The sequence below is a fragment of the Nicotiana tabacum genome, chromosome 2, assembly GCF_000715075.1.
Source record: "Nicotiana tabacum cultivar K326 chromosome 2, ASM71507v2, whole genome shotgun sequence".
Taxonomy (NCBI): Eukaryota; Viridiplantae; Streptophyta; class Magnoliopsida; order Solanales; family Solanaceae; genus Nicotiana; species Nicotiana tabacum.
The window spans coordinates 101,769,697-101,794,767 of record NC_134081.1 but is presented as its reverse complement, the minus strand read 5'-3'; the positions used below and the strand labels follow the sequence as shown (position 1 = coordinate 101,794,767).

The window sequence follows — 25,071 nt, the reverse complement described above, 5'->3', positions numbered from 1 at the left end:
ATTTATCGATTTTCTTTTTCGAGGATTTCGATCCTTAGAACCCAAAGGTCTACCATGCTTCAGGCGTGCTTTAGGTTCACTAGCTCTCATACTAGCGGATGGTCCTGTTGGGATATCAATTCGGATAGGCACATTCTCTGCAGGGATATGTGACTTAGTTGTCCTTTTCAAATTAGTAAACGCATCTGGCATTTGATTTGCTATATTTTGTAAATGGATGATCTTTTGGACCTCCTTATTGCATATAAGGGTACGTGGGTCAAAATGAGATAATGATAAAAAATTTCACATAATTTCTCTTTTGATTTCCTTTCTCTCCCCCTAATTGTGGAAAATTTATTTCATCAAACCGAAAATCTGTAAATCGAGCAGTAAATAAATCTCCCGTCAATGGTTCAAGATAGCGAATAATAGAGGGTGATTCTAATCCAACATATATTTCTAACCTTCTATGTGGGCCCATCTTACTGCGATGTGGTAGTGCTACTGGCACATATACAGCACATTCAAAAATTCGTAGATGGGCAATATCTGGTTCATGACCAAAAACTAATTGTAACGGAGAATATTTATTATAATGTATCGGTCTGAGATGAATAAGTGATGCTGCATGCAAGATAGCATGGCAGTAGACAATTTTATTTTCATAAGTAGTTGTCTTGCTATCAATTGCAGGCGTTTAATAAATGGCTCTGCAAGGCCATTTTGAGTATGAACATAAAATACATGATGTTCAACATTTATCCCAACTGATAGACAATAATCATCAAAAGTTTGAGATGAGAATTCTCCAACATTATCAAGGCGAATAGCCTTTATAGGATAATCTAGGAATTGTGCTCTTAATCGAATTATTTGGGCTAATAGCTTTGCAAACGCCAGGTTGTGAGATGATAGTAGGCATACATGAGACCATCTTGAAGATGCATCTATTAGGACCATAAAATATCTAAACAACCCACTTGGTGGGTGAATAGGTCCACATATATCCCCATGTATACGTTCTAAAAAGGCAGGGGATTCAATGCCGACCTTCATTGGTGATGGTCTAGTGATCATTTTGCCTTGATAACAAACATCACAAGAAAATTCATTATTTGTAAGAATCTTTAGGTTCTTTAATGGATACTCACTCGAATTTTCAGTAATTCATGTCATCATTATTGATCCAGGATGGCCCAAATGGACATGCCAAAGCACAAAAATATTTGAATCAGTAAACTTCTGGTTTACGATAGAGTGTGCTTTAACTGTACTAATCTTTGAATAGTATAAGCCAGAAGATAAAGTTGGTAACTTTTCTACAATGCACTTATGGCCAGAAATATTCTTTGTAATACAAAGATATTCCATATTCATTTCATCTATCGTCTCAACATGATATCCATTTCGGCGGATATCTATAAAACTCAATAAGTTTCTTCGGGACTTGGAGGAGAATAATACATTGTCTATTATAAGTTTTGTTCCCTTAGACAGACATATAGTGGCTCTTCTGGAGCCTTCAATCAAACTTATATTACCAGAAATTGTTGAAACATTTGCTTTTTCCTTATGCAAATAAGAAAAGTATTTCTCATATTTGAATATGGCATTTGAGATCCACAAACTTAACCACAGTGATGACCAGGAGCTGCCACAGTATAGTGCAGCAGGTGCGTCAACACCTACTGCTTTCTGCGCAAAATACAGACAAAATAATTTACATATAAGTATGCCTAATACTGGATCTAGCCTCCATCCTTAACTTAAAAGCGGATTACAACCGCTCCTACACTTTGCACTCTCAATATACATAAGAGACGTATCAGATCTAATTTGACACAAAAATGACATTCCGTAACGTAAATACGCTCAAATGTATATCAGATCTCAAAGTTCCAAACAATTCGGCTACTACTATAACTTATATCTCTACAAATTGAAATGAAATAATAGGAAGTGAGTAGGAAAAAAAGGAAGATACCGTTCCTGGCCGGCGGTGTCCCAAATCTGAGCCTTAACGACCTTATCCTCGACGCGGATGCTACGAGTGGCGAACTCAACGCCGATGGTGGACTTTGACTCCAGGCTGAACTCATTGCGACTGAATCTGGACAGTAGGTTCGATTTTCCAACACCGGAATCACCGATTAGAACTACCTTGAACAAGTAATCATAATCGTCGTCTGCTCTGTATGCCCCCATTTTTTATGCTTTAACCAATATATATTAAACCCTCTCTCCGTAGCGTTATGAGCTGTATATATGATAGAGAGAGGATAATGGGGATTGGGGGCACAGAGTACGATAAATGTTGAAGGAAGAAATGCAGAGAGGGAGATTTATTCAAAGCATTACTATTCAAACTTTTTAAAGTTCTTTTCTTAGGCAGAAAGAAGGTTATTTTACTTTTCTAAAACTAATAAACCCTCCTTAAGTCTCTCTCTCTCACCTTCATTTTCTCAACAGTTCAAAATAAACAATTTGAAAAAGAAGGGAAAAAGATGAAAAAAGGTTTTTTTTTTTTTTTTCTCAAATTACTTTTTTTTGGTATTACATCATGGACAATAGTCACAATATTATCGGACAAAAATTTGCTTTGGCTTTGTCATTTGACATGTGAATTAAGATAATTTGTATATCTCCGTGATAATTGATTTCTCGGGTATTAAAAGGCAAACTTATTTTTACGTGTTGGATAGAGCTAAAGTAGGTTAACACTAAACGAACTCGGTCAATATCTGTTGTGACACTGGCATATATTCTGATATCGATGGCAATTGCCAAGTAATTTAAACTAACACACTAATAAAAACATAGAAATGGTGCCTTATGTTATTCAATTTAGATCAAGAAAATTGGCACATTATTGCATTTTATAGTAGTTTTTCTTAAGTAGTTTGTTTTTGAAGACCAAAGAGAGTTGGTGAAAATCGAAAGTTGCGGCTAACTGATGCAAGGGTTGGTGCCTCTGGAAAACTACTCTTTTTTTTTAAACTCAAGTAGGAGACGAATTTTTAATTAGCGTGGAAACAGAAACAGTAAAAATGGGTTAGGAACATAATAACGACAAAACAGAAAGCAATAGGTAGGTAGAAGGCAAAGAAAGAAAGCGGACAGGTAATTTGAAAATGCGACCTTATTGCTCATTTGCAGCTTGAGATGAGTTGTATAGCATTTTTACCGGAAAGACATGAACACGAGTAAACGGCAAAATACATAGTTTACCTATTGAACTTATTACACATTTTTATTCATGAATTTTTTTTACACACTCAACTTTTGAAAGTGTCTAAGACACACATTTTTTATTACATGTCACTCCTGTGTTTTACACGCATGAGAGGCGAGTGAACAATTAAAATTTTGTGTCTAAAGGCTCATTTTGATGCCCAATTGTCCATCCTTTTCATTTTTTTCATTTTTCTAAATCATTTTCTTTCGTTTTTAGAAAAAATTCTACCAAGTCTTTTCCAGCTTCTTCCAATTACTGCACTATCACCTTCTTCTACCACCATACCACCAAATATTTTTGCCAAGATTTAAAGGAGGATAAAAAAAAATCAGAGTTTTACATTCAACATGGGGAATCGATGAATGACGGCGTCACAGGTGCGCTTCATGGGTGGCCAAATCTGAAGGAAAAATTCATGGAGTTCTTCGTATGTGTGTCGTGAGAACTGGGTTTGTGGAGTTTCTTCCATTTCAGCCATTGATGGGTTAGAAATTTTTGGTTCTTTTTTGGTCTTATTGTTGTTAGTGTAAGTAACTTTGGTACTCAACTATATTATCAGTTAGGTCAATCTGAAAGAGGGACGATACAAATACGAGAAACTTTAGGAAAATATTTAATCGATAATGATGATATAAATTCAATGCCATCCTAATATTTTAAAAACCGAAACTAAAAATAAAGGTTTCATGGTTGATGCTGGTGCAGAAGTACTCACTTGGGAGGGGGCAGCCACGGTGGTACAACTTGGGGAAGATGAAGAAGATGGATATAATTAAAAATTCAATTTTTCTTTTAAAGTCAATTACGTTATTGTTGGTGCGTGACTACACTTGCTTCAAACACCAGCTGCCTTACCATTTTATCTTTTTTGTGACTTATGAAGGTGCTGTAAATCGATACTAAAACCATCACTAAAGGAAAAAAGTAATTAGCATAAATAAATGAAACAAAACATTCGAGGGTATCACGATAAAGTAAAACATTAATTGAAAGTGAATTGGTTGAACGATGAGAAGGGGAAGAGTGAAAAGTTGGACAAAATTTTATTGCGTTCGAGCATTTATTTTCAGTAACTCTGCCTTTACTCAGGTGTTACAGCGAAATACATTTCCTGGTATCCAGTGTTTGAAAAAGAATATTGTATGATACATTTTTCTTTTCTATCTATATAAGCGTAAAAATCTATAAATGAGAAACACCTAAGTAGAGGTGAAAATAATTAAGCTTCACGTATACAAACGGTGGCACAAGCTTTGACAGGTATCGAGGAAAGGTAAAGAAAAAGGCTTCAATCCTTGGGTCTCTTGCTCATTTGTTTTCTTTTGTTCACTTCCAGGTATCTCTTCCTTAGTCTAATGGCTTTTGGCGTAACCTGCATCAATTTTTTTTACAAGAAATGAGCCATTAGCATAGATTTATTTCCTTTTGTTTAGTAATATATAATTCCAAATCAGTTCTGTTTCCATTGCGCAAGTCAGTAAAGCTTTATTGACCAAGCAACCCATGATTCAGAATAAGTAATACTACAAGTTACGTCATTTTATCAGGTTTGAGAAGTTAAAATACCAAACATACCTCAATAAGCTCATCCGAAGCAACATATCCTATGGCTTCTTCAAGACTCATCTGCAAGAAAATCAGCAACATGATCAATACAACTCAGAGGAGCACAACGTAAAACCCATCAAATCCTTTAGCTAAGACATCTCGAAGATGAACTATCCAGTGAAGAATGAAACTTATCACTATTGGAGAAAACTAATATAGAGGATCATTCCACATAGATACTAAACTATATTTCCTGACATCCTTTAGCAGGGATCTTCATTGTGGACATTCTTTAACCACTTCACACAAGGAAATATGATTAAGAGTGGCATATCCAAGATGCCAACAGCACAAAGTTTTGTAACTAGATAAAGTAAAATGCAACAACAACAACAACAACCAACCCAGTATATTCCCACAAGTGGGGTCTGGGGAAGGTAGTACGTACACAAACCTTACCCCTACCTAGTAAAGGCAGAGAGGCTGTTTCTAATGAACCCCTACCTCGACTAGAAGATAAAGTAAAATGCAAAATGAGATATTTCTCGACCCAAAAAAAAAAACAGTAAAAGCAAAATGAGATACTTACAAGGCGGGGAGGAGTTAACCTCACATTCTCATCCTTGCAAGCAGCCCTTACATTGGTGAGTTCTTTTGTCCTAACCGGGTTGACCTGTTTCATGCAATCACCCAAAGAGTCACAGATGCACATGACAAATACACTACGATAAGAAACAATAGCTCCTTACATCAAGATCGGTATCTCGAGAATGCTCTCCAATAATCATGCCATCATATGTCTGCATATTATCCAAGACAAAGATCAGAATATTTTTATATTGTTCATAAAAGCATGTCCATTTTGCTTTCTTCATTTACTTCGACATTTCAGTTTTTAAAAGCCTTCACGTTACGAGGACTCTAGTACTATAGTCTATTATACATTCCACGCCTTAAAACATATCCCCCTCTTTTTATGAATAAGTAATCACAACTTAAATGGCAACAACATCTCAGAGCCATCACCCCCAGGTTGTACATATTTGAGTTTCCAATAGGAACCTAGTGTAAGGAAAGAAACTAAGAGAAAAAGTTGACAAACAGTTCAGTTGAACCACCTCCATCCCAGGTGCCACAAAGAGAATTCCACGAGCTTCTAAATTCATAAGAGCATGAGCAGTGATTAACCCGCGGCCCATCGATACCTGTTCAACCAATAGAGGCACAATTACCCACAAATGGAAAGAGGATATTATATCGAAATACAAGTGGTGTATATAGATTTTCCAGACATTCAAATCTGAAGCTAAACTGCCTCAAAGTGTAAGAGGGAAGCTGAATTAGATGTACTCATAACAAATGTGCTAAAGATAATTGGCAATAGAATAAGGTCCAAGGGAATTCTGGGTTCAACGAGGATGCTTTGCAAAGATTTTCAATGTTACAATTGACCGAATTGTCATCCGTGAAAATACTATGAGAAAATCTAGAGGAAAAATGTGTTATTTTTTCAAACCTAGCATCCTTAAGCAGGTAAGTAAACGCATCTCAAGGTGGTACTATGAAGCATGAAGCATGAAAGTCACAAGTTGTAGAAGGACAATAGACAGAAAAACACTGAAATGCCTGGCCAAGTGACACCAATTCACACAACACTACATAGTACCAATGTTTAAAGTGAAAATTGGCTGAACAAGCTTAAGATGAAAACATTCCTGGCAGAACAGAGGGACATAACCCACCATATATACTTTAACAAAGATGAAACATAGAGCAACGTTAAACAGAACAAGGGGACTGAAGAAAAGATCTCAAATGTGTCTTTGCAGGGTAACAAAGATGCTTACTAGTACTCCTTTCCTGACATTTCCAAGAGGACCACGATATTTTTCATAAGCTGCACCAAGAAGAAAAATGCTAAGTTCAATGAACGTTTAACCATATGTGAGTATTCAACAAGCATGTGCCATAAGCAGTCAAGTAAGCAAAGAAGGAACAAAGCTAAAGAATAACTACAATAGAACCAGAGACTTGGCAATTGCTAAATGAAAGTTTGCTCTATACACATGTATTTGGGAGTTGATCGTGATTAAGCAAAGATACATCCTCGCTTGCATCTATTCAAAACAGAAAAGAGGGCAAAAACTCATTTTGAAGTGCCATTCAAAAATCAGCACAACAAGGACAAGCTTTTCCTTATTCTTGAATCTGGACTGTTCAATTAAAATTGAGAATTTTCCTTATTCTTGACTGTTCAATAAAAATTGAGAATCCACACATGCTGAAGACTTTCCTCAAAGCTGAAAATATAGTTAACACTGTATTCCCTGTCAAAGAAAAAACAGGCTCATGAAGAACCTCAGCCACCAAAAGCTCAGAAGATCAAAAATAAGAAAGAAAAGGACGGAATGGTTTGCCCGATGTGGATCCGAGGAAAGAACAAGGATATAAAGAGGACCACATTTGCAACATACGTGTAAATTCTGAGACCTTGCAATACCAGATTAGAATGTGTTATTACAGACAATTTTAGCTGATATACTCAGATCCACATATTGCTAATGCTAGCACACAGTTACATTTTTTCAGTCTACTATTAAATTGTATTAAAATAGGAGAGAGGACATAATTGCAGAAATACGCAGAAAGATCCTATTGTAATGTGCAGCAGGAAATTGGAGAAATGGTCAGATAAATTTGTAGGATAAAAAGTAAGTATTAATGAAAAGTATACTTAGAAATGCCCGGTGCATAAATCCAGCGCCACGGGTGTCACTGCTGAACACGCTTCTATAGCCAACTAGCCCTCTGCATTATGTCAGGGAATGTTAAAAATTAGACAAACTAAACAATGGAATCAATCAGACAAGCTTGATGAATATGCAGTATATGGAGAATGTCTGAATACAGAAAAGGTAACATGAAACTGAAATCCACAAATTTGTTGGTTACCTTCGATAAAATCTTTGAAGAAAATTCATTGATTAATCATTTCAATAAATTGACATTTACCTTTACAAATGCAGTAACCAAATTATCCAATAACTTTTAATTTCACATTGTTTCAGGGTTTTGGGGTACACTAGAGAAACAAAGACCAGATAAAAGGAACATGTTTTTGGCAATACTTGGGATGTCTTGGACCATGCCAAAATCCATTTTTGAGCTATTGCAATGCTGGAACAAAGAGGGGTTACGCAAGAAATCCCAAAGATTTGGTATGCAATTCCTCAAGCCATTTGGTGGACTGTTTGGCTTGAAAGAAATAGCAGAATTATTGAAGGCAACAGGAGAAACATACATAGCCTTAAACAAAGATGTATTTGTTTGCTAGCTTTTTGGTGCAACCTGCTTATTGTGCATGATGAAGTTGGATTTCTGGATACAATAGAGGAACTGCACTTTTAGTAATTATGTCTTTTAGCACTGGCTTAGTGCAAGTATTTATAAAACTCTTTGATTACTTATCGGAAAAAAAGAGGATGGAGAACAAAAATTTGCTCAGATAACTAACCTTCTAGTATATACTAAAAAGAGAAATCATTATTGGCATTTTAAATTATATCAGTAACACGATGTATCCAGGTAATGCAAGGGAAGGATGAGCAGAATACTCTTGGAAAAACAAAGAGGGGGGGGGGGGGAGTAAAACCAATCTTCTAATTACGTATCATCATTACTCGATGTAGTAATAAAACCTGCAAAGAAGAAGTGAAAAGAAATACCTTGAAGGACATGTAAGACACATTCTTGTCCTTCCCGTGTTGCCAGGAACAGGGCCCATGTCAGTAACTTCACCTCGCCTATGAGAAAGTGCTTCCATGACCAAACCTACATGCTCGTCATCAACCTGGAAATAGAAAACGTGGCCTAGAGGTTTGGCATAAGTTCTAATTAAGTAAAAAAATATAATAAGCTTATGCATTTGACTTGTGCACCTCAATAGTCACTTCTTCAATTGGCTCAAGCTTCACACTTTTCTCTACTTTGTACCTATGCATACAGACATTGCAAATGCAAAATTATCAGTGTATTGCCTAGATTACTGGTAAATAATCGATATTAATAGCAGGGTGATCATTAGACAACTCAAGACACAAAAAGATACTTGTCTTAAATGAAGCTATACATGTCTACCATATATATGCATGTGTATCATGTATGTACTGGGATGTGCATGTAAACATGCTTGTATAGTTATGGTAAACTTCAATCTACAGACCATTCCATAATCCCCCTGCTCTTTTTGGCTAAATGCTCTATATATTCCTGAAGTATTGAGTAATCATAACAATATTTACCAAGTCACCAAGTTTACAGTACAGAATTAAGAGTATGCAGGCATATCAAAGTGTAATTCCCTAGCAAACCAGCCTAGAACGATAACAAAGAAACTCACATGACTTTAGGTGGGGAGACAGAGAGCTCAAATCCTTCACGTCTCATGTTCTCAATTAAGATGCCTATTTTGGACAAGAAAACAGAAAGAAGAGTTAGATTGTATGTAAAACTCTAGAGAGAAATATTTCAGGTGGCATGCTTGATCTGGTTTAATTATTGTCCCTTAAGCATATCGGAGGAGATACGCAAGAATATTAACATTGTTAGAAATTGTTACACCTAAACAACTCACCTAATTGGAGTTCACCTCTACCCTGCACTTCATATGATTCTGACGTACTGGGGAGAACATTTATGGCGAGATTTGTTTCTGCTTCAGCTAGCAGCCGGTCACCAATTTTCCCTCCAGTCAACTATAAAAATTTCAAGGCCTTTTAGATGACATCAAAACAGACAGAAGAAGCTGCGGTTTTAGCAAATCCTATTTCCCAGGCAATTTTCACAAACAAAAATCGAAGATACCTAACGGAATTCTTGAAAGCCAAAACTGACAAATTTGTCCTCATAAATTCAATAAATTTATGGACACTGGTTCCAAAATGCTCTATCTCAAAATGGTAGACATTTATGGGAATAAAATTCTTATTGGTTACACAAGGAGCAATATATAGGTTCACTATTTCTCACCCAAATATCAAATAAAAAAGCAAATTGAGACATTAGCAAGCCCCACCAATTCCTCTGCATGCAAAAGCATTACAAGATGCCAAATTCTTGCAACTTAACAGCAAAGAGAAGCAAAGTAACATCTTCACTCTCTGTCCCAACTGTATGTCTCTAATTTCCAGAAAAAGTTATAAGGCTGCATAGTACAATAACGAGTATATTCATTGGATGGTCACCCAACTTATGGGAACATTCTACCAAAGTCACTTTTGTTTCTTTTACGAGAACAAAGTCGCTCAACTATTGCATTTTGACTCAAAAAATAATTACCATACATTTGACATGCCATGTAATATTAAAATTTTATTTTCTGATAATAAAACTCATTTAATCTAACCCCTTGACGTTCATTACCTCTTTATTTTGACGACAATTAAAAAATTTAAAAAGTAATAAAAGTTAAAAACATATCTATTTACTTTTTCAAATTTGTCAATTTATTAAACTTCAAGAACTTTTGAAATTTTACTTAACAAAAATCAATTCAATGTATAGCAAAATACTCAACACTATATACTCATTAAATTAAACAAATTTACAAAAGTTAACATGTTTATTATAGTAAACTAATCATTTCAAACAACATTGATAGACCAGAATAGAATTATAAAGGCAAAATGGCCTCCGGGCCACTTAAACTTTACCCGTTTGTCAACCCGGTAAATGAACTTACAAGTTTTCCATTTAAACACTTGTACTTGACGGAATGAGTACCAATAAACACCTCTGACCATTGACCAAACCTATGTGGCAACAATATGTGTGACGTGGCAACAGTGTGTGCATATCACGCAAATCAAACGCGTGAAAGCAATTTGCTTGAGTAATTAAAAATGAAAAGAAATGATAAAAAGTAAAAAAGAACAAACAATTCACAAAAACCCACCCGACACCCCATCTCCCCATTCCCTTTCCCTTTCTTTTCTTTTCTTTTCTTTTCTTTCCCCTGAAATCACGTGTCCTTATGTTTCTCTTTTTTTTTTTCCATCTCCATTAGAGTCTTTGAAGCTCTTCACCGTACAACAATGGTGCACCTATGCTCCATAAAAATACCTCAAATAAACCAATAGTCTGGTTTCCCAAACATCACAATATCTCCTAGACCTACTAACCTTTGTCTCCTTCCCCATTAAAACTGCTGAAAAATACCCAAAAACACATCATCCTTAGGAATCCAAATAGACATCCATTTTTCTTCATTAAAAGCTTCACTACAAAAAGAACAACAACAACCCAGTATAATCCCACTAGTGGGGTCTGGGGAGGGTAGTGTGTACGCATACCTTACCCTTACCCTGGGGTAGAGAGGTTGTTTCCGATAGACCCTCGGCTCCCTCCCTCCAAGAACTCCCCACCTTGTTCTTGGGGTGACTCGAACTCACAACCTCTTGGTTGGAAGTAGAGGGTGCTCACCCTTAAAGCAACCCACTCATGTCTGCAAAACCTCACAACCTCTTCACTGCAAAAAATTAAAATAAATATCATCTTTAATTTTTTCTTGTTTGAGGGATTGTCCATGGCAAATAAAAATTTTCAGCCTTTCAATGGTGACTTGTTGAGGCAATGGCTAATTTTACTGATTTAAGAGGTCTTTTGAGAAAAGATTTTTAAGATGAAGAGAATGGAAAAAAAAATAATGATGGCCGAGTATTGAATATGGTGGAATGGTGGTGGAGCGACAAGAGCTTTGACTATGAAGAAGAAGACAAAAATTAATTTTTTTAAAGAGGAGAATAAAAATCTGGCAAAATGATTTTTCTTTTAAAGTAGGACTCACAGATTACACATGTCAAAGAATAAAAGGCTTAGTATATGACGTGTCAGTCATGTCACAACGAGTGAAGAACACGCTCAGTCGGATGTGTTTATTAGTATTCAGTTCATCAAGTAGAGGTGTCCAAATGGAAAAAATAAAAGTTCATATAGCGGGATACCGGTGCAAGTTTAAGTGGTTACGAGGTCGTTTTGCCAATTATAAACTAGAGTAAATTAATAATTTTAGGAGTATAAGAATAGAACTATAAAAACAAGAAATATTAAAACAAATACTCCCTTCTTTTCAATTAAAATGTCGCATTTTCCTTATTAGTCTGTTCCAAAAAGAATGACACATTTCTATATTTTGAAACACTTTAACTTTAAATTTTTTATTTTACCCACTTTACCCTTAATGAGAAGTTTTTATAGCCACACAAATGTCATGGCAAAATTTGACCCTTGAGCTTTTAGGATCACATGTTTCAAAAGTCTTCTTACCCATCAAAAAATAAAAATGTTTCACAAGTCTTCTTTTTATTCTTAAACTTTGTGCCAAGTCAAACTAGATCATCTAAATTGAAACATATGAAGTAATAAAAAAACAATGGGGCGACGTGAGGAGGAAAACAGAATAGTTCAAAATATTTGAATCATTTCAAATAAAAAAAGTACAAAATTGAGATAAAAGAATATTTGAAGAAAATATAATAATAGCAGTATAATTAATTCATTAAATTGTATGATATAATCGTTGGGTAGGTTAGATGGGTATAAGGGTCATGGGTTAAATGAGTTTTATCATTAAAAAATAGGATTTAAATATGACATGACATGTTAAATGTGTGGTATTTATTTTTTGGATCAAAATATAATAATTGGGTGACTTTGTTGTCCTAAAAGAAATAAAAGTGATTTTGGTAGGATATTTCCATAAATCAGGTGACCATCCATACAGACGCGTTTTTAGTATCACATAGATTTTTTGTTAGAGAATGTAAGGAAGAATTAATATCAATTTCATTTTTAACTGGTAAATAGGAAAGGGAACAGAACTGGCATAGAACATGAAGAATGTCATTTTTATACTCTAACTAATGAATTATTTTATTTCAGACCATCATGCTCTTTTCCTTTTCATTTTGAAAAAATCTTTCAAGGCTAATTATAGACGGTGACCATCATGCTCTTTTCCTTTTCATTTTGAAAAAATCTTTCAAGGCTAATTATAGACGGTGGTCTAAACAAAACTTGACAATATTATTAAATTTAACATAGAGGAAAAAGATAATGGCAGAGGAGATTTTGTTGTAGTCAAGCACACAATTACCATCCAAGACCATCTAAGGAGACTATAACCCATTCCGTCAACCAATGTGGGAGTTAACACTCCACCCAGTGTTATCAAAAGCGAAAAGCGCAAAAAAACTCTAAGGTTTGTTGGGGCTTTAATGAAGAAAGTCGCAAATGGAGAAAAACTACAAATATGTATGTGTAGTCCAAGATTAATATCTATAAGCATGAATACCAAATATATGGACAAAGAAATTGAAGAAAATTTACGATAAAGTAAAATATCAATTATTTAATGTCACCTCTTTAAGATTACGCTTATTGGCAAGGAAAAGTATGTCTTAGAGCCTTGATGACAACACTAAAGCACGTGCTAAGCGAGGCGAAGCGCTCAACATGTTTTGAGCCTCGCTTCAGGGCTTAAGTGCGCTTTAAGCGTACCTTTGATAACACTGACTCCACCACACACCTAGGACTACACAGCTAGAACTTGGATAACGTAACACGGGGGCCCAAAATTGAGAAACACAATAAAAGGGACCGATGTGCCTGGCTCTAATTACCATCTGAAAAAATGGACCTTGGACCAAACTCAACCCCCCAAAAGTAAGCTCGTGAAGGAGAATTCCCCAATATCATATAAGGAGACCACAACTAATGCCCTCAACAAATGTGGGACCTAACACTAGCATTTGATATTTTCGTTAAGTTTAAAAGAGACCTCACCTTCAGAACCTAGCTCACAACTACAACTCATCAACCTCGGTCACAATCAAAAGTAATGATTAACATAAAACAGAAGTGAAATAAAATATGGTTTCTAGCAGTGGAAGCAGCCACTAATGCTTACATTAGGGTAGGTTATCTACGTCACACCCCTTGGGTGCGGCCCCCGCGGTCCGTGCGTGAATCCGGGATGCTCTGTGCATCGGGCTGCCCAATTAGGATCAAACATACAAAGATCATACATGCTTAAACACAAAAATAGTGCATGAGATGGGCGTCTCTTTTAGAGACATTCTCCAAGTATTTTTGATAACCACATTCTCGGAGTATTATAGGGACAAAAGAGTATCAACTATCATTCACCACAGCAGTCGCAGATGGAAAGCAGATGCAACTAGACGTCTAGACACAGAGATCGCACAGATATGAAATGAGTGGAACAAAATTACAGACTTACATGAATACCATCAGAACCAGCCAAGGGAGAATCATTGACACCAAAAGTCATGGAGATGGTAGGGGGATCAAGCTCAACAGTAGGTAATGCTGTCATAACCTATCAAATTTGAGAAGTTAAACTCACAAAGAGTTCAGGGTCACTAAAATGTAACACCGATCAAGAACCACATACCGTGCGTACATAAGCTAGGAAACACATACAGGAAAATATAGTTAAACAAGTCACAAGTACTAAAATGTATCAACCGACAAACATAATAAAGACTAGTCAACATATAAAGGAAAAGGAAGCAAAACAGCAGTAACATAATGAATTAGATATCAACTCTTGCTTGGTCTGAATCAACTGACTAGAATGTACATTGAATTACACACCTTATCACTAGTAGCTTGTTATAGCCGATCCCAACATGTTTGGGACCGAAGCATAGTAGTTGTTTTGTGATCACTAGTAGCTTGTTAGACTTCAACAATCATCTACGTTGGATATCTCAATACTTTGATTTTAGTTTTAAAGATGTACAACTTAAGACTTATAAAAGGAGCTACCTGTCTATTTTTAATAAATCTTACTCCCTCCGTCCCAATTTTACGTGGCAATATTTGACTGTGCACGTAATTTAAGTAAGAAAGAAAAACTTTTGAAACTTGTAGTCTAAAACAAGCCATAAACATTTGTGTGGCTATTGATTATCACATTCAAGGTAAATTGGGAAGTTTAAAGTTAACCATTTTTAAATATAGAAAAGGTGGCATTCTTTTTGGAACAAATTAAAAAGGAAGGTATGCCACATAAAACAATTAAAATTTCATTGGATCGCAAAGTGATAACAAATTCACATACCTCCACATTTGCAACTGTGTGTCCAATTGTCGGACTAGACAACCCTGCCATTGACACTATGTCACCTGCACCAGCACTATCAACTGGATCTGGTCTCATACCCTTCTTTTTCATCAGCTTTACAATCTATAAAGTCGCATGTTTGACCATTAAACATGGAAAGAACACAAAGTGAACATTAGCGGATAATATCAAGGCATGGCACTAGTTCAGACTTCCTATTCCACCAATAGGTAGGTAAATAAATAAATAGTAGGATCCTGAATATAATCCTAATTGTTCACGCTTGAATAAGTTGTCCGGATACTTAGCTTAGTAAACCATAAAATGAAATACCTTAATCTAGATCTACATGAGCTATCTCCAATTATAGCTTTCCTCTAAAAACTTGACATAAAATAAAGCTGGCATCGACATTACAATCAACACTCCTCTAACAATAGATTCTTTAAGTTATTAATCTCCTACGTTAATTGAAGTATCAAAAAACAATATCATAATATCCCATGATAAAACAACACCTAATTCTCTATTACATGATTTTGACTATTTGACACCAAAAAGTAACCAATTTTGGATTTCAGTTTAGGTTGACTAACTCGAACTTTGACAAAACTTGAAACTTTGAAAATTAATTTAATGGTTCCACATACAGTAATTTATTGGATTTTTCAAATATTACTCTAGCATCTTAAAACATATTAAGATAATAATAAAGTTTGAACAGATAAAAGATTTTCCATTAATCTTTTAGACAACAAACCTTTCCTTCTTCAAGTTTTACAGTTCCATCTTCTGTCTTCTTAAGCCCATGTACTCTATCACCCACACGAACAACTCCATAAGATACACGGCCCGTCAAAACACGACCAAGGTAAGGATCTTTCTCCATCATGGAAACCTGAAAGCAACTGTTAAGCATCTTCTCAATGCTCATAAAACATAGAACTGCAAAGATTCTGAAATGATTCAGAAATAAAAATCATCAAAAGAATGTGACCAGAAAAAAGAGATATCAACCTGGTGCGTCAATGGTTCAGTACATCTAATGAGGAACCCCAACCTAAATGTTTGGACCCAATGAGTCACATAAAAGATGGAGAACTTATTTCTTAAGTTGAGATCACCTTGCAAAGAAGATAGTACCAGAAATCTAGACACTATAACAAGCTTTAAAACTACCTCATCTGTTGTACGTAATTAACGGATTGGTCAGAGGAATATTGGCTCTTCTTGTATAAATCCTAAATCTTGAGCCCCTTAACACCTGAACCCCCCCCCCCCCCACCCCCAAACAACATTTTTCCTTCTATTTGGATTGCTTTCTCGCCTACTGTTAAATGCTTGCTTTCCAGGCTATATACCAGCCTGCCTGACTTGTTCCTAAGCTGGGCTTCTTTGATTGATTGTTTAAACAACTCATTTTCCACGTATAAAGCTCTCGTTCCCAACTCATCTTGCAGTGTTATATCCATCATAGATACATCTAGCTTAGCTCTGTATAACAAAACAGCCCAAACTATTTAATCTGTTCGCATAAACCGGCCTCCAAGATTTCTTTGACTCTAACAGTGAGCATCCGATTCTTTTTGAATTTTATAAGCTCATAGCCATATGATCATGTGTTCGCTTCTCTCTTCCATCTCTATTGCTAACTCATCAAATAAATATTCTATTGGCCATTACTTCAATTGTCCTACAAAATAATGCTCTCAGAACAAACATTCATCTGCACTTACTCACCGACAATGCATCCAAATATGAAGGAATTCACGCTACAATCTCTTGGGGAAAAAAAAGATGGATGAATTTCTTACTCATGGGCCATGGCTAAAAGTAATTTGAAAAAATGAAGATATCTTAACTAAGTGCAGGAAATTGTACAAGAGCTAAATGTATGTAAGCTTTAATATATGAGACCTATTACCAGCTTTTGCACTTGCTACGCTTTAAATTCTGCACAGTGGCATATGCAGCTATTCATCTAAATCATTTATTTCATGCAGATGTAGATTCATAAACAAAGTTATCCAAATGTGATACTAACCAACATCTGAAAAGGGGCATCTATGCTGGCACTTGGAGGAGGAACATGCCCAATAATCGCATCAAGCAACTGTGACATATCCTTCACATCATTAGGACATTTTGTATATGTGGAAGATGCCCATCCTTCTTTCGCCGAGGCATAAAGAACAGGAAAATCTAATTGTTCCTCTGGAACAAAAGAATACAAGCTTGATCAGAAAATAGTTGGAGGTTAAATTTAAAATCCATCACATAGAAGATATAGAGTTTGCATGTGTGTGTGTGTGGAGAGAGAGAGAGAGAGAGAGAGAGAGAGAGAGAGAGAGAGAGAGAGAGAGCCCAAGCAAAAGATTGGAAAAAGGAACTTCGAAATTTTATAAAGGCGATGTGTCTAGAACCTGAAGCGCCAAGGTTTGCGAAAAGGTCAAATACAAGGCTCTCGACTTCATTACATCTCTCTTCAGTCACTGCGCATGTACAGTTGAACAGTTAAATATGAAACTACTAAAAGAGCTTGTGATGACAGAGAAATTGAGAATCACCTTAGAAACCATAATACCTGCAGGTTTGTCTACTTTATTGAGAAGAAGAATGGGGCGTAAACCATATTTTAGGGCCTTGGCAAGAACGAATTTTGTCTGAGCAAGTGGACCTTCACCAGCATCAACAACTAGTACTGCTCCCTCAACCATCCCAACAACCCTCTCAACCTGTAAGCAAAAGAAAAGTAAAGCTTATAATTGTCATGTCAACCTAAAAATATGAGGTGACACTCAGTATAAATTCAAAAAAAAACTTCCGTCAAAACAGTAAAACACTGCATGACAAAGTCAAAGTTGATGGCATTTGACAGCAACCAACTGCACCAATTATCCACTTTCCATATTTTTTTAGATGAAGATGACATAAAACAATAGAAAAGCTATTGCCAAGTCACTAGGGTAAAATGGACTATTGTTCTTATATTTCACTCCCATTCAATATCCAGTCTTATCAGCTTTTCTACAACCTACCAAAATTTAAATTAAAGTTTACCACAAAGAAATTGCTTTTACAGCAATCTTACTTTAAAGGATGTAAGGAGAAGAAGACTAGAATAACAGCTACAACTGGAGCCTGACGGACTTCCCAAATTCTTGAAATTATTGTGATTCTTTAACACTATACCAGCTGATCCATTTATTGATTATGGACAATCCGACACCGGAAAACTTCTTACTTGAGAAAGAAATTACAGTGGTAATTCTATTTCGAAGCAGACCAATGTTTTCTACTCAATTTATCACTTTTCCCCTAAGTTGCTCGTACTCGGGTGCGGGTGTCCGATACGGGTGCGGATCTAGAGGTCAGATCCTTCATGATCTAAATTTAAAGATTCGGGGGTACGGATCCAGATACGAGTGCGGCGACTCGGCTAAAAATAATTCAATTATTTAAAAATAGAGTTATAAAAATATGTCTAAATTATGAGACATTATGTGGAAAACTTACAAGGTATTCTAAGAAGGAGAAAATATTGAACAAGAGTAGAATTTTAGAAGGAGATAAAAAGAAAAGGACTGACATAGAAATTTATATATACAAGGTATTCCATTTTCTTCCATATCACCCTAGCTTTTGATTTGTTTTCAAAAATCATTGTGTCTGTCCCAAATTTCTCCATCGGTTGACCAGATCCGACACGGATCCCACACCCATACCCACACCCACATCGTGTCGACACAGGTGCGGCACTGAAAGTGAAGAGTCCGAGCAACTTAGCTTTTCCCTCAAAATCCAAATAATTTTCAAAAACTTCAACACTTTCACGCTTTTTATATGTAATGTTCAATTTATCTTTAACACTTTTTACACACTTTGATCCCAAGGTAATAGTAAATTACCAATTCTTGTGGCAACTTCAACGTGATTTATATATCGGTGATTTTACATAAGGAAAATCACAAAATTTACAACAAAAGAAATACTTACTTCACCACCAAAATCCGCGTGTCCAGGAGTGTCCACCATGTTAAGCTCTTTGTCCTTCCACGAGATGGATGTAACCTTAAAGGTGTTAAAAGCATATCAGAGCTCACCCAAATTTTGGTCCAAGTAATTCTATTAAAGGAGATTCACTTGAAAGGACACCAGGAGTGCTACCTAATCAAAACAATGTTTAAACTAACATGTTGACCCAATTTGTAGTCACAAAAATAAAAAAATTAAATCAAAAGAATATGGCCCCCAAATAAGACAATCATAACCTCTTCTTCGGAAAGTATAATGACATCTTTAAGTTAGACCCCTTGGTCTAAACTTCATTCCTCCCAAATTGATGACCTCAAATTATTCAGATGAAAAAAAAATTCTCCTTCACCATGATTTGTCAACAACTGTTAAATCTTTTATAATTTTTAAACCCATATACTTTCTTTTGAAGAGAATAATCAATGAACATCTCGCTTAAACTGAAAATAAATAAACTAACCTTGTAACTGAACCAAGTCATTTATTTTTAGCGTAGAAGATGTAGATAAAATACAATATTACCCAAGCACATCACACATTATCCTAAATCTGTATTTGCTTTGTTAATTAATGCCTATAAACTTTTCAGTATTAGATCGTCATCCAAAAATTCATCTCATCCAAAGAATGAACTTGGTCAATGACTCCGCAAAGAAGAACACAATGAAATCTCCACGGAAACTTTCCATTCGGAGGGGAAAGGACCAAAAAAAAAAGAATCATGCACTTTATTCCAGCTTCTAATTCTATATGCGCACCATATTTCTATTACTCCCTTTTTTTCTTTTTATATGACGTTATTTCCTTTGTAGCTTACCACAAAAACATTGACACCCTTCCCATTTAGGGAAACTACATTTTCTTTCTTTCAATTTTACCCTCTTCGAACTACTCGATCATACATTTAAAAGTGGTCTAACAACTTGCAAGTCCAAAATGCTTAACGATAAGACAAAAGAGGAGCAAGAATTTGCTATAAATTTTCCATAAAAAAGACAACCTAAAAATCATAAGAGGATACAATATTACTTCAAATTTTGATACCCATAAAAATGACAGTACTTTTAGCTGATGTGTACAGGTCTTCCAAGACTTGTTAAAATAGGTGCACAGTCAACCGTCACAATAAAGTGGACAAAAGGGGTATCATATCGGGGCATTCATAATACCTCTCGGTTTGAGGAAAAAGCAAAGCAATATACAGATTAAGAACGGGGACAAAGATAAGGGTGAAGAAAACAAACTATTAATTAGAACTTTCTAAGACCAATATCATCCATATCTGGCTCAGAAGATATACCTTGGTGTAAGTTTCATCACTCTACTACCAACCACATGGTAGCAGCCGTAAGTCCGGCCTTTCTTTCATCATTGCCAAAGGACGCAGTAGCTTGCATTTCACATAGTAACAAGCTCTAGATTTTTTATATCCTCCATCACCATATGTATTTTAAAAACAATCTACATTTTGAAAAATCAAAATCACAGAGAAGTTCCTAATCCACGACTGTCAAGCTAAAGAATTATATTGGTGGTCATCACGAAACCTCTTATAGCCTGTTTGGCCAAGCTTCTAAAATCAGCTTATTTTGAAAAGTGTTTTTCTCTAAAGTACTTTTTTTCAAATACTTTTTGGTGAGAAGCAGTTTGTGTTTGGCTAATTAATTTGAAAAGCACTTTTGAGCAGTAATTAGTGTTTGGCCAAGCTTTTGAAAACTGCTTCTAAGTGTATTTTTCTCAAAAGTGCTTCTCAGAAAAGTACTTTTGGAGAGAAGCTACTTTTTTCTGCTTCTCCTCAAAAGCACTTTTTTTCCTTCCAAAAGCTTGGCCAAACACCTCAATTTTTGGCCAAAAGTGCTTTTGGCAAAAAAAAAAAACACTTTTGGCCCAAAAAAAAGCTTGGCCAAACAGGCTATTAGTCTTAGAAGGAAAAAATCAAATCAATATAGAAATTAAGTACTAGGCAAAAGATTGGGAGAAAAAAACCAACTCATCAGCTAAAACTTTCTAAGATTAATATCATCCATATCTGGCTCAGCAAATATACCTAGCTGTAACTTTCATCTCTCTACTACCAACCACATGGTAGCAGCCGTAAGTCCGGCCTTTTTTTCATCATTGCCAGTGGAAGCAGTAGTTTGGACTTCACATAGTAACAACATTTCAATTCTGATATCCTACATCACCACATGTATTTGAAAACCAATATGCATCTAATGAAACCGGGAAAAAAAACATGCATCTTCAAAATCACAGAGCAACTCTGAATACCACGAACACTTAAGCCGAAAATCTGGTGAATCAGGGTACAAGCTACGATAATGAGTAGTGACTCAAACTCATAAAGCACTTTCAAATGACAGAGGAATTCATGGTCTAATTATTACTGTGATAATTCCATCTGAAGGTTAGCAACACGGGTTTTTATCTTAATTTAATAGGTGTAAGGGACAATTGGGTGACTTGAACAAAACATAAAATATTGCTATCAATCTATGTTGCTCGGACTCTCCGAAAATGTCGCCGGCTGCGTGTCGGATCCTCCAAAAGTAGTGTATTTTAGGAGGATCCGACACGGGTGCGGCAGCATTTTGGAGAGTCTGCGCAACATAGCTATCAATGAAGGGAATACAGTGAATACTTAAGGAAGAGCACATAGGGAGCTCCATGGTAATACAAATTGAAAAAGCAACAGACTACTCTGAGAGAAAACCTTTGTCTTTTATCTGGGCGGCAGAAAATGGACCTTTTCCTAAACCATTTTTACATGCTTATGTGTCTTTATTCCACAAAATCTATCCCCTCCTAATCAATTCAACTGATATAAAAACTACGGACCAAGTCGGCCCCAATTTAAAATTTATAGTTGAATCCATTTCCAGCTACACTATAACAAGTATGCCAGAAAAAAGACCCTCCTTTCGAACTATCAAAACTGACGAAACAGCACCTTCTTCATGTCCACCATCACATACCCTATTAATTAGAACTTTCTAAGACCAATATCATCCATATCTGATTATCTGGCTCAGAAGATATACCTTGGTGTAAGTTTCATCACTCTACTACCAAACACATGGTAGCAGCCGTAAGTCTCGCCTTTCTTTCATCATTGCCAAAGGAAGCAGTAGCTTGCATTTCACATAGTAACAAGCTCTAGATTTTTTATATCCTCCATCACCATATGTATTTTAAAAACAATATACATCTTGAAAAATCAAAATCACAGAGAAGTTCCTAATCCACGACTGTCAAGCTAAAGAATTATATTGGTGGTCATCATGAAACCTCTTAGTCTAAGAAGGAAAAAATCAAATCAATATAGAAATTAAGTACTAGGCAAAAGATTGGGAGAAAAAAACCAACTCAGTAGCTAAAACTTTCTAAGATTAATATCATCCATATCTGGCTCAGCAAATATACCTAGCAGTAACTTTCATCTCTCTACTACCAACCACATGGTAGCAGCCGTAAGTCCGGCCTTTTTTTCATCATTGCCAGTGGAAACAGTAGTTCGGACTTCACATAGTAACAACCTTACAATTCTGATATCCTACATCACCTCATGTATTTGAAAACCAATATGCATCTAATGAAAACCGGGGAAAAAACATGCATCTTCAAAATCACAGAGCAACTCTGAATACCACGAACATTTAAGCCAAAAATCTGGTTGAATCAGGGTACAAGCTACTATAGTGAGTAGTGACTCAAACTCATAAAGCATCTTCAAATGACAGAGGAATTCATGGTCTAATTACTGTGATAATTCCATCTGATGGTTAGCAACAAGGGTTTTTATCTTAATTTAATAGGTGTAAGGGACAATTGGGTGACTTGAACAAAACATAAAATATTGCTATCAATTAAGGGAAGACAGTGAATACTTAAGGAAGAGCACATAGGGAGCTCCATGGTAATACAAATTGAAAAAGCACAGACAACTCTGAGATAAAACCTTCGTCGTTTATTTGGGCGGCAGAAAGTGAACCTTTTCCTAAACCATTTTTACATGCTTATGTGTCTTTATTCCACAATATCTATCCCCTCCTAATCAAATCAACTGATATAAAAACTACGGACCAAATCCATTTCCAGCTACACTGTAACAAGTATGCTATAAAAAAGACCCTCCTTTCGAACTATCAAAACTGACGAAACAGCACCTTCCTCATGTCCACCATCACACCCCCCTCCCAAATCCCCTCCTAATCAAATCAACTGATATAAAAACTACGGACCAAATCCATTTCCAGCTACACTGTAACAAGTATGCTATAAAAAAGACCCTCCTTTCGAACTATCAAAACTGACGAAACAGCACCTTCCTCGTGGCCATCATCACACACACACACACCCCAAAACACCACACACACACACACACACGAAAAAAAAACTCTCTAGCAACATTTCAAGTCCACTAGCAGATACATCCAATATGTATGGACACAACCACATATATGTACATATATTGCACATACACACATATAGCTTAGTATAGGTAAGCAATACAGAAGAAACTACTAAATTAACATTTTCTAATTTAATTTTCAATGACACGATTTGGATTTAGCCCGTTAAAAGATTTGACTGATCTAGCGCATTTCTTCTAGCATGAGAATCCTAGTGAGGCTTGCAGCAACTATGATTAGCCCCAACAAACGCAAAGAGTTAATTATTCAAAAAGCACTTTTTTGTCCATCCAGATTTAAATGCAGTGATTACACCTTTTAACACATACACAAAGTAGCAAGGTTAGCGTGTGTGTGTGTATATATAGAGTCCTATACCTTAGAGGCAATAGTGATGCCGCGCTCTCTTTCGAGGTCAATGGAGTCTAAGGCACGCTCGTGAGGTATATCGGCGCCACACTGGCGGAGGAGCCTATCCATGAGAGTAGTCTTGCCGTGATCGACGTGAGCTATAACCGCGACATTCCTGAGCCGGCCAGGATCCAGAGCACCGCCGGGGGCGGACTCGGCAGCGGTGGCGGTGGCAGTGGCGGTGGAAAAAGCTCGAGCATAGGATAAGGGTTTGATACGGGAATAATGGGAAGAAGAGGAGAAGGAGTTTCTAGTAGTGGACCAGAGAGACCGAAGCAACAGACCGACCATTTCGAACTCGGATGAGAGAAATGGCTGCTTCTGCTCCTTGCTAAATCCGAGTCCTCTGTTTATAGGGGTTTAGGGTTTTAGGGAAAAGTAGAAATAGTAAAAATATAATTTATTATTTATTATAAATATATTATATTATGCATGTTCATTTATTATTCCGTTGATAAATAAGGCTTCCTGAAAAGTTTATTCATATGAGACTCCGCCGTAAATATGTTTATCTATTTAGTACTCTATTGAAAATAATCCTCAAGAAAAAACTTATCATTTTGGTACTCCGTTATGGATAAACATTACCTCGGTAGAAGATTATCTATATCTGGTATAGTAGCAGCTTACAAGCAACTTACAAGCAGTTTACACAGCAGCTTGCAGTAGCAGCTTACTTTTTTCTATAAATAGAGGAGTTTTTAGTTCATTATGTACAAAAGTTTGAAGTTTGAATAATATATCAGTTTCTCTCTATACTTGTTTTTACTTTACAGTCTTTATTTTATAACACGTTATCGGCACGAGACTCTGCCATCTCAAGCAAATACTTTGAAAATATCAGAGGTACGAACTTTCTTTTTCTAAATAATGTCAAATCTTTCTAAACTTGAATTTGTAACCTTGGATATATCGGGCAAAAGCTACATGTCTTGGGTGCTTGATGCTAAAATTCATCTTGATGCGATGGGTTTGGCAGACACCATCAAGGACAAAAATCAAGCATCAAACCAAGACCGTGCCAAAGCAATGATACTCCTACGCCATCACCTTGATGAAGGCTTGAAAATGGAATATCTCACTATTAAAGATTCAGTCATACTGTGAAATAATTTGAAAGATAGATATGACCACCTAAAGATGGTCGTTCTTCCACAGGCATGTTATGATTGGACTCATCTAAGGCTACAAGATTTTAAATCTATCAGTGAGTATAATTCTGCTATGTTCAGAATTATTTCTCAATTGAAACTATGTGGTGATAATATTACTAATCATGATATGTTGGAGAAAACTTTCAC

The 25,071-nt window shown here is 36.0% G+C and overlaps 1 protein-coding gene and 5 non-coding genes across 6 annotated transcripts; all 6 read right to left on the bottom strand.

Moving 5' to 3' along the window:
* Window positions 1-1,242: 1,242 nt before the first annotated feature.
* On the bottom strand, window positions 1,243-2,104 carry LOC107784040 (uncharacterized). Its single transcript, XR_012702078.1, has 2 exons — window positions 1,967-2,104; window positions 1,243-1,677 (listed from the first exon to the last, which is right to left on the bottom strand). It is a non-coding gene; the product is annotated as an uncharacterized LOC107784040 (transcript).
* A 2,144-nt stretch (window positions 2,105-4,248) lies between these two features.
* LOC107784041 (uncharacterized) lies at window positions 4,249-24,128 on the bottom strand. The gene is made up of 19 exons (XM_016605096.2): window positions 23,738-24,128; window positions 18,909-18,983; window positions 17,497-17,647; window positions 17,336-17,404; window positions 16,957-17,126; window positions 15,673-15,810; window positions 14,910-15,035; window positions 14,064-14,162; window positions 9,399-9,519; window positions 9,165-9,228; window positions 8,704-8,758; window positions 8,491-8,615; window positions 7,500-7,573; window positions 6,613-6,662; window positions 5,884-5,970; window positions 5,515-5,565; window positions 5,355-5,438; window positions 4,793-4,843; window positions 4,249-4,589 (listed from the first exon to the last, which is right to left on the bottom strand). The coding sequence occupies exons 1-19, from the start codon at window positions 24,059-24,061 to the stop codon at window positions 4,506-4,508; spliced, it is 1,998 nt and encodes a 665-aa protein (XP_016460582.1). The 5' UTR covers window positions 24,062-24,128; the 3' UTR covers window positions 4,249-4,505.
* LOC142174191 (small nucleolar RNA snoR113) lies at window positions 20,230-20,324 on the bottom strand. The gene has a single exon (XR_012703538.1). It is a non-coding gene; the product is annotated as a small nucleolar RNA snoR113 (small nucleolar RNA).
* Window positions 20,977-21,071, bottom strand: LOC142174193 (small nucleolar RNA snoR113). Its single transcript, XR_012703541.1, has one exon. It is a non-coding gene; the product is annotated as a small nucleolar RNA snoR113 (small nucleolar RNA).
* LOC142174194 (small nucleolar RNA snoR113) lies at window positions 21,971-22,065 on the bottom strand. The gene has a single exon (XR_012703543.1). It is a non-coding gene; the product is annotated as a small nucleolar RNA snoR113 (small nucleolar RNA).
* LOC142174192 (small nucleolar RNA snoR113) lies at window positions 22,353-22,447 on the bottom strand. Its single transcript, XR_012703539.1, has one exon. It is a non-coding gene; the product is annotated as a small nucleolar RNA snoR113 (small nucleolar RNA).
* Window positions 24,129-25,071: the final 943 nt, after the last annotated feature.

Coding starts and splice junctions, on each gene's coding strand:
- LOC107784041 (XM_016605096.2), bottom strand. CDS start 24,061: ATGGTCGGTCTGTTGCTTCGGTCTCTCTGGTCCACTACTAGAAACTCC. Junction 15,036..15,672: donor TAAAACTTGAAGAAGGAAAG/GTTTGTTGTCTA, acceptor GCGACTTTATAG/ATTGTAAAGCTGATGAAAAA. Junction 5,971..6,612: donor ATGTCAGGAAAGGAGTACTA/GTAAGCATCTTT, acceptor TTGGTTGAACAG/GTATCGATGGGCCGCGGGTT.